We start from the raw sequence: 10145 nt of genomic DNA on the forward strand, positions 1-10145 counted from the left end.
GGTGGGGTTCCTAGGATGTGCATCCCTGATAAGTCAGATTAATTAACTTTTTAATTGAAGCAGTTTTTATTTCTAATGGAAATTTCCTTTTATGTTTTAATTACTTTGCAGACAAGCGCGCCACTAGACGCAACCTCAGGCTGATCAATATTATGAAAATTGTTGTGGAAAATATTTTCATGTGTTTGGTTCTATTAGGAAAATGCTATTTTCCTACAATTTTTTCACATTTTCTCAGCATCCAAACAAATTTTATTACAAAAAATTTCAACATCACAGCCAATTCAACAACAAATTCCGACAGCAAATTCCGGCAACAACAACACAACAACAACAACAACAACAATCAGTTCATAAAAAAAAAAAAACAACAACAACAATCAAACTAAAAAAAAAAAAAAAGCTGAGAGATCGAGGAAGAGGAAGCAATGGGTCTGGGTCGACGACGATCGATGATCGACGATCGACGGCGCGGCATGGTGCGACTCGCCGGTGCGAAGAGCGCTGGGTTCTGGGTTCGAAGGAGATCGACGATCGACAGCGCGGTGCGGCGTGGTGCGATCGAAGGTGCGACTGGATCTGCTCGTTGCGGTGAGGCGATGGGGACTGGGTTCGTGGGTTCGTAGTCGCCGGCGATGGTCTCTGGGCTTGGATCGACAGTTCGTGGCCGTCGGCGATGGGCGCTGGGCTTGGATCGGCGATGGCTCTAGGCTCTCTCTTTCTCTCTCCCTCTCTCTCTCTTCATGCTCTCTGTTTCTCAGTTTTTCGGAAAATAGGATTTGAAGTGAAAATAGAAATTGAATTGGTTTTCACCTTTGACCACTGGTCAACGGAAATCAATTTCAGGAAAATTGATTTTTAGTGCGCAACCAAACACCCGTAATTACAGAAAAACATTTCCGAAAATGCTTTTCACCCAAAATAAACGCAGCCTTCTTTTGTCTTTTTTTCCCACCAATAAAAATTGACACAAACCAAAACATGGATAGTATTTGAACAAACTTGGAAATCACAGTAAATTACATAAACGAAAACGAAATATTAGTTGTTAGTGTTACATATATAGTATATACACAGAAGAAATCTATATTTGTTAATTTTAAAGCTATCTATTAAGTATAACAAAGCACTTAATCACGGTTCCTCAAGTTTTGGAAATTGTATACACAAAACAGCTCATGAGTGAATTAGGGAAACTTGCATTTGGACCCAGTTTTTTCCTCTATGATTAGTGAAATCTTTATAGGTGTTAATTGTTTTTTCTAAATTTTAAATTTAAATTAAATTAAGCTTCCTTATTCTTACTTTAGTCCAATTGTGGGTCCCGTAAATCAAGTGTACATAATAATTTCTTGATTGGTTGGTCTTAAATAAAAAAAGAAAAGAAAAAAGATTGCCACATATAAGTATAAATGCTTATGAGGTGCGAGGGGCAAGAGCTAGAGTTCAAATTTTTAGGAAGAAACTTCACACACATATATACTTAGATTAAGCTAAAATAGAAATTCTATCTTGTAAAAGAAAAAGAAGAAGAAGGAAATCTCACCTAAAAATGGCCAAGTTAGGAATTGAGAGTAACTTCTACTCGACCAAACTTATTGAATCAAATTTCACAATCTTGTACCTAAGTTAATGTTACTTTTTGCTTGATAGCGAAGTGCAAAAAGTAGAATTTAGGAAGATAAATAGACAACAAAGAAAAATGTGATTAGGTAAAAATTGTCAATGCACGTCAAATTTGAACACTCGTAAATATAATAATGAAATAGAAAATGAATTGTATATGTGACGGCTAAAACACTAGGTATCTTTTTCTTTTGACGCCCCCACTATCAAATGTAAAGTCGTATATACATGATTATATATATATATATATATAAAGTCATATTATACATAAAACCTTTGGAAATATTAACCATTTTCGAGTAATGATTTTGAAAATGCAACCATGTTTATTATATGATGAAGAAAAAAAACAATAAGCCGTTAGTCTCAACTCTCAAGGTGGTTGGAGAGTAGAAATTATATTTTTATGAAGTCATTATATACTATATGTCAATTGTGAACAATATTTTCTCTCTTTTATTATTTATTTTGTTACTAAAAATGTGAAGTGTATGTTCACATTAATTTCTTCTTTGATTTGTAGGACTGTTACGATGCGGAAAAAGTTGTCGTTTGAGATGGATTAATTACCTCTGGCCAGATGTGAAGCGAGGGAACTTCACAAAAGAGGAAGAGGAGTCCATAGTGAAGTTACATGAAGCTTGGGGGAACAAGTAAGATACTATGTACTCTTTTTTTTTGGTTGAATTTAAAATCGGTAGAGTTGGTAATATGAGTTGACGTTTTCCACTTGAGCGTGACCATAGTGAAACTTTTCCACTAGGTTCAGGCCTGCAGAATATCTTTTGTAATACTTGTAGATAGTTGTATATTCTTTTATTTTGGGCTTACTATTCTTTATGATGCTTAATATGATCACATTAATGTGCAGGTGGTCCAAAATTGCATCTCATTTACCAGGAAGAATGGATAATGAGATTAAAAATGTGTGGAACACTCATTTGAAGAAAAATTTGACTATGAAAGAAGGTAATGTTCACGGAGATGAGTTATCATCCATAACCTCCTCATCGTCATCTTCATCTAGTCCGTTTACATCGCGTGAGAAACAAAACATAGGTGGTGGAATTGAGCATCAATCTGAGCAAGTCCCTGTGGACAAGAAACCTCATGAAGAGTGCAACTTGACACATGATTTTGAGAAAATTCAAGGTTCACAAACAGAAGACACCAATCAATTTAACATTGGCAAGGACCTTATAGACCAATCAAGTTCTTATTCATCTTATGATTCAAACGTTTCAAATTCTAGTCCGGTTGATGCGTTAAGGCCCGAAGAGCAAATGGTTTTGCTGTTCGATTATGGAGAGCCTTTTGATGTTAGCAACATATTACAGGAGGTGAACAAACCAGATGTGGATAGTGTGAATGAAATCCCATTTGTGACTGATGTGGACTTTTGGAACATGTTAGATAATTTAGATTCTGTCATGTCTAATGAAGTCCAACATAGTGAGGTGAATGCTTGCCAAAGCTCAAACTTTGAGGAGGAAGGTAGCAAAAATGTTGATGAGAACAAGAAGTGGTTGCGTTACTTAGAAAATGAACTTGGATTAGATGCAATGGAGGAGGAGAACAAGGACATTTCAACAAAGGATGCAGCTCGGCTACTAGTCCCAGAAAATGTTTTAGTTTCAGATATTTTCAAGCCAGAAACCAATCCAGACATGGGTTATTTTGAAACGTGGCCCTCTTTGCCACACAGTTCTGCTTTTTGAATAGACCAGTAAAGTTGTGGTTCTAAGAGTATGTCAAAATTGACTACTATAGTAGGATTCCTAACTTTGTGATTGTCCATTAGGTCCTGATATATTATGAATGTTATTAACACATTACACAGTTTAAGTGTAGAATGACCAATAAGCATATATTGTTTATGAGTAAAGACTTATCATTCACCCGTTATTGCACACTTCATACACATTTCTCTTGAAATCGTGTTTTGAAAACACGATTTCACAATTTTAACCGAAAAGACGAGTCTAAAAGGAGCGTGCTGTAACAAGATTTTCCCATTGTTCCGCGTCCGAAGTAGTGGCTGTCAACGTCTGCTCAGTGGGTTGGTATACTCCACTAATTGCCATTTCTTCATGTTCCTACACCTTGAAGGAATGATGACAAATATAATTTGGAAGTATACCCTCTAGTTTCACACATAAACTTGTACTGCATACACTCTTAATGTCAAGTCAACCAACAACTTTGATTGACCTTGATTTGACACTATCTGCTTAACAACATATTGATATAAGATAGAGAACCTCGACAAAAAAAAAACTGGTTTTGCTAGAGTTTTTTACTGAAAAATTGGCTTGTAATTAATTGGTATGCCCGCATACAACTTTAAGCACATACACCTTAAAAAGTAAGGACAACTTAGATATAGTTCCCTAAATTAAATTCAAATATATAATTAAATGACCCATAAAGCATAAACAATATTATTTTTACCCAAAAACAATTAAAAAAAAAAAAAAACAGCAACAAAGAGAGGGAGTAGTGATTCTACCTTTAAGAATACCAACAGTATGAGGGTGAGATTTGATTATTATTTATTTATTTTTTTTTTGGTGAAGTTTAAAGTGTCTCGTATAAAAGTATGCGGTTTATTATGTTCCAAGGATAAAATTATGAATTTCTTTTTTTAAATATATTTTCTATTAATTTTGGTTATAGAGACAGTTGACATAAAATTAGAATAGATTTATCGGTCAATTTTAAATACCTGACACAAAATTAAAATGGATTATCTTAACCTCTATGGACCATCTAGTACAAATAGATGCCTAAACCAAAAAGAAAATAAAAAACAAAGGTTGAAAGTTGAAGTTCTACCTGCCAAGTATTATTTGAAGAAAATCTTAACAAACCAGAAGAAATGGTCTCAAATTTCGCTGCCAATTAATGATTTGAACAGAATCTCACCAAACTAGCTGAAGGTCTTATTTTGCTGCTTCGTTTGGAGCTAAGCTAGTGGCATCTTGTCAACGAAAAAGGGATAAAAATTTCTGGAAAACGATATCATCAAATAAAATGTGATTTGGTAACGTCAATGACTAGTGTGTAAAACTTGGCTTTAAGAGATGTTAGAACAAAAACAATGAATATATCCATAGACTGTTTAAGCACTACTATTACCATACCACAATGACTGGGTTTTTGATACTGCACGCTCAAAGTCCACAGTCCACACCTACCTTGATTTTCCATAAAGGCATGAATTATCAATTTGAAAACATAACTCGAGTTGTGTCAATTAATCATTTATCCTATGTAATAGGGGTTAAATACTATTTTAGTTCTTAAATTTTATCAAAAGTTTATTTTTTAATTCTTAAATTTTAAAAGGTTTGTTTTTTGCCTTTAAATTATTGAAAAGTTCCTTTCATCCCTAAACTATTAAAAATGTTTTATTTCTACTTTTAAACTATAAAAAAGATATCTATTTCTTAACAAAAAAAAAAAAAAAGATATCTATTTTTTTATTCTTAAACTATCAAAAAAGTTCTATTTTCATCCTTGTTTTTGTCTCTAAAGTCTAAACTATTGATGAAATTCTTTACAAAATTTTATGATGAAAAATACATTTTTGGTAAAATTTAAGGACCTAAATAGTATTTTACCAAATGTAATATGTTAGAATCCAAATATGCCATGGGGGTAAAGAGAAATGCACCGGTATTTTAACCCTCCCAAAAAATTGCCAGTCTTTGTATTGTTGGAAGCCTGCGCAATTTTTTTTTTTTTTAGACAGGATGAAATTCTTATTTTGCTATTGAGTTATTGAATTTGTTTCATATTAACCAGTTGCCCGCCGTTGGCTGAGTGTTAATGTACCTAATTTGCCATTAATTTATCTATGAAATCCTAGTTTTCTTTATCATAATATGAGCAAATAAGTGATGCTATTCTAAACAGAAAGGAATGTAATATGTATTTCTTTTTTTTTTACCAGAAAAAAAATGTATTAGTCTTTTTATAACGAGAAAGCTGTAAATTTGTTTATAGACACAATGAACTTCTTATTTTGCTATGGAGTTTTCAAATTTTTTTTCATACTAAATTGTCATTAGTTAGTAATAACATTCTTGATTTGTCCTTGATTTATACAATGTTCTAACACATTTTTTCACAAGCTGTCATGAGCCCACCCAAGGAGAAGCCTACGTCATACGGGCCCTATTAATAAGATAAGGCACAAGTCTTCAATTAGAAGCCGATTCTCGGCAAAAGCCCATAAAAGGACTACAACTACAAAATGATCCAAGAATCCACTCAAGGCAATGTACTAACATCCTTAGACAAGTTTAAGAAAGCCCATATAAGGCCCAAGAAGGAAAGCAAACAGATCAAGAGAGTACGATGAATTCAACTTAGACCGGCAGAATAGAAATTAGTTTGCTCTAAAATTTTTATCATCATCTCTTCCCTTAAAAAACCAATGGACTGAAAGTCCAATGAGTCAACGACGTGCACCACTAACTTCATCCAGTACACTTTGAATCGAGTTCCAAGCCTCACACTCTAAGTTTGGGCGTGGGAGTTGAGCTGAAGCTTGGGGAGATAAATATTTTAGGCGTTTCTTTGAATAATTAATATAACACATAAAAACACTTTAATCCAAAAGGCCTAAACCAATGGGTGTATGCTCAATTATGTTATATTAACTTCTTATTGTTTTCATCATTATTCAATGTGAGACTTTAATCGTTATTCAATGTGAAACTTTAATCACATGTATATACCCAACGTATACTTGGGTGACCCTTTTCACAATCTGAATAAAATTTCCATTACTTATAAAAAAAATACTTTAAAGTGAATACATAAAAGTGAGAAGTGTTGAAGTTAAGTCTTTTACTATTTTACATTTTCAAAGAATATGCTGGCTGTGAAGCAATGAGAAAACAAGAACAAAGAGTGGCCTTGTTGATCAGAGCAATTAGAAAAATTAAGGCCCCTCACAAGTCACACCTTGGCAGCTTTAATATTGGGTGAATTTGGGAAGACTTCATTGATGGCATGACACCTTCAAGATGACAGTGTTCCCCTCCCTCCCTTACAAAGCCTCATTTTTGTTTTGTTTTGTTTTTGTTTTTGTTTTTGTTTTGTTTTTGTTTTGTTTTTTTTTTTGTTTTGTTTTTTTGTTTTGTTTTGTTTTTTTTGTTTTTTACTTTACTTTGGACTGAAATGTAAAATTAAGCAAGAATGACCAAAATAATTCAGAAATTCTAGAATTAATCGATATAGTCTACTACTTTGATTGTGACAGAATAGTATGGTTGTTTGTACTGGTTTTGTGACCTGTACAAAAAACTCTAGCCATAGTGATATGTACTGTATGTTTTTAAAACATTGCTTTAAATACAATAAAATGGGGGAAAAAAAGATTACATGCGGCAAACTATGTTTTGAAGATTCACTGCCAATATGGAATTTTAGGATTAAGCCTTATTATAATATTTCTGGTTAAGGAAGATAATTTTTTTTTTGATAACCGTGAATGTTCAAATAGCATGTAAAACACTACGAACGTTTAGATCCTTATTATCAAACAATAAATGTACAGAACATGAACATAAACTAATAATAGAATTAATAAACAATCTAACCAATTAAAATTACATCCACAGTAGAAATTAAATGACAAAGATTAAGGGAAGAGAGATGCAAACATAAGGACAATATAGCGATGTGTTATCGAAAAGGAAATTGAAGTGCTCGGTGTAAAATCTCTCTGCCGCCCTCCAAGCGGTCAATAATCCACTAAAGAATGAGGTTGGGATACATGAACAGCAGAAGACTTTCCAATCCTAATCTACCCAGCGTACCTAAGCCCTCCAAGCTTTTTGCTCCAACGAGGTTGTGCTAAACTTTTGTCTTTTTTAGCTTACCAGATTTCGCTATAGCTTATAGCATTAACCAATAACTATTGGTTCCTTCCTAACTGCTTCTCAAAGCACCAAAAAGCATTCTCACAGATGTGGGTATGGTGATAAAAGAATTTGGGGTAAAAACCTCTCAAGGATGTAACAATGGAAAGGATGAGAGTAGAGGAATTTGAAGAGTCTCTATGTATAAATTGGGGATGAATCAATCTTGTTTTTCTCTAGAGTTTCTCTCTCAAAATTCTTTTTGGAAGCTCTCCACATTTCGTTGGTATAAGGGGTATTTATACTAGGGTGAGAAAAAAATGCGAAGAGTCAGTTTTTCCAAAATAGAGCTGGTTGGCGACTTGGCCTCGTGACTTGATTGAGTCGCGAGTTCAAGCCGTGAGCTAACTGAATGGCCAGTTTGGAATTTTTGTCCTGTAGTGCAATAGTTGGCATGATGGTTCAGCTTCTCTGCATGCTTCGCTCTGTGCATCATCTGGCAGCTTGCCAGTTGCGAGCCACCCACGAGATCCAGTCGCGAGTCCTTGCTTCACTGCACATTCTTGAGCATTTTTTCACATTCTCTCACACACTATCCTTACATGATTCCCACCTAAATACAAGGTTTCTAAGTGCTGAATTACAAGCAAATTGGCCCGGAATAAAGCCAACAAGATAATTGATTAAATTCAACCTTACAAACCGTGTCTTTATTTGCCAAGGGTGTTGTAACTTGGTGGAATATTTGACTCTCCTTTATTAGGAAAATCAAGGTTCAAATCTCACTTCTCCCATATTTGTGACTATCAAATTATTAAAAAAAGAAAAGAAAGAAGTTTCTTTATTTGTGTACACTCCATCACTTTGGGTTCGTTTGATTGGGGAAATAGAAAATTTGGATGATAGAAAAAAGGTGAGAGGATGAAAAAAATAAGAGGATAGTAAAGATTAAGTTTTTCTTCATGTGTGTTTAGTTGGAGGGATGGAAAACTTATTATTTGGTTAGGGTGAAAGGTGAGAGGATGGAATAAGTATTTTATATAAATTTACATTTCTGTCCTTATTTCATTATATATAAGAAGTGATTTATTTGTAATAAAATATTATTTATTTATTAGTTAATAAAATAACATTTTATAGAAATTAAAATATTAAAGATATATATATTTTTCTCTTTGTTATTATATTTATCACATTTTTTATATATTATAAAACAATGGTGAAAAAAGAGCACTAAGAGAGAGAGAGAGAGAGAGAGAGAGAGAGAGAGAGAGAGAGAGAGAGAGATGCATGTTCAATGACTTCTACTAAGATTGATACTTAGAGAGAGAGAGAGAGAGAGAGAGAGAGAGAGGGAGGAACAAACCAACAAAGAAAGAAAATGACTAATAGAAAGAGAGATGCATGTTCAATGACTTCAATATTTTAACTGAGGGCAAAGAAAAAAGGAACTAGAATGGTTAAGCAAATTCACTTGAGTTTCCTCTCTAAATTAGGGGAAAAAAAATGCTTTGGTGGGTCTAGAGAGAAAACAGTGGGCCTAGAGAGAAAAATCATTTTCTCTCCACATTTTCTCCCCCTTTTCCATACCCCCTAAAATCCACTCAACCAAACAAACTCTTAGGTTCTTAGTTGAAATAACTCAACTGGCACTTCCTCTTTACATTATACTTGAATGGAAGTTGAGGTTGTGGGTTAATGCTCCACTGTGTGTGCATATTAAATTATCCATGCCTTTCTATGGTCTTGTACCTCCATGTGTAAAATTTTTATTCCTTCTTAGTATTTAAAGCACTATCTCTATGTAGCCAAAATGATTGGCTTATAAGATCTTGGTATTCTGCTGAAAAATGAAGTTTGGCTAATATTTTACCGATATTGTGAATATATAGCAATGGGAGAGCATTTTGTTCAAGGTTAATGATTCCAAAAGATTTATAAGAACAATTGGATCTATTGTTGGTTCAAGCATAATAGCTGCTTCCCCTATAGACTGCAATTATTAACTGATGCATATTAATAAGCTATTCTTCAAATTACCTTTGTGTTGTGTTTGGGGTTTATAAGATGGAGGCAGTCTGAAATTCATATTTGTTAGCATCTTGTGATTTTGATAGATGTTTGATCAAATAACCTATATAAAAGAAGAAGTTAGATGTAACAAAAGCATACCTTTCCCTTTTCAGGTTCCCTACCTAATTTACTTGGAAAAAAAGCAAAGGTGAGTTTAGTGTTGTTGTAAATCAGCAGAAAACCTAGTGTTGTCCTAATATAATATTTTTTATTTCATAAATTCAAGAGGCATTTAGGGCTCATAGAAAGACTTATCAACATGAATAACAAGATCATAAATCAATTGGTAGGCAAGCAAACCTAGCCCATGATTCAATGTAGATTTTTATAAATAAATAAAATCATAATTGAATGTTCAAATAGCATTGAAAACACTATGAATGTTTAGATCCCCAATAATAAATTACCAATTCAACCTTATTATCAAACAATAAATGTGCGGAATATGAACATAAGTTAAAAACATAATTGATAAAAAATCTAAACCAAATAAAATCACATCCACAGCAGAAATTAAATGGCAAAGATTAAGCGAATAGAGATGTGAACACAAGGACAACACAATGATGTGTT

The 10145-nt window shown here is 33.4% G+C and overlaps 1 protein-coding gene across 1 annotated transcript; it reads left to right on the forward strand.

Moving 5' to 3' along the window:
- The first annotated feature begins 1552 nt into the window (after positions 1-1552).
- On the forward strand, positions 1553-3465 carry LOC112003167 (transcription factor MYB63-like). The gene is made up of 3 exons (XM_065780041.1): positions 1553-1574; positions 2150-2279; positions 2498-3465. Exons 1-3 carry the CDS (start codon positions 1553-1555, stop codon positions 3342-3344), a joined length of 999 nt encoding a protein of 332 aa, XP_065636113.1. The 3' UTR covers positions 3345-3465.
- Positions 3466-10145: the final 6680 nt, after the last annotated feature.

This window comes from Quercus suber, unplaced genomic scaffold (assembly GCF_002906115.3).
Source record: "Quercus suber isolate HL8 unplaced genomic scaffold, Cork oak 2.0 scaffold_223, whole genome shotgun sequence".
NCBI lineage: Eukaryota > Viridiplantae > Streptophyta > Magnoliopsida > Fagales > Fagaceae > Quercus > Quercus suber.

Coding starts and splice junctions, on each gene's coding strand:
- LOC112003167 (XM_065780041.1), top strand. CDS start 1,553: ATGGCCAAGTTAGGAATTGAGA. Junction 1,575..2,149: donor GGCCAAGTTAGGAATTGAGA/GTAACTTCTACT, acceptor TTTGATTTGTAG/GACTGTTACGATGCGGAAAA. Junction 2,280..2,497: donor CATGAAGCTTGGGGGAACAA/GTAAGATACTAT, acceptor ATTAATGTGCAG/GTGGTCCAAAATTGCATCTC.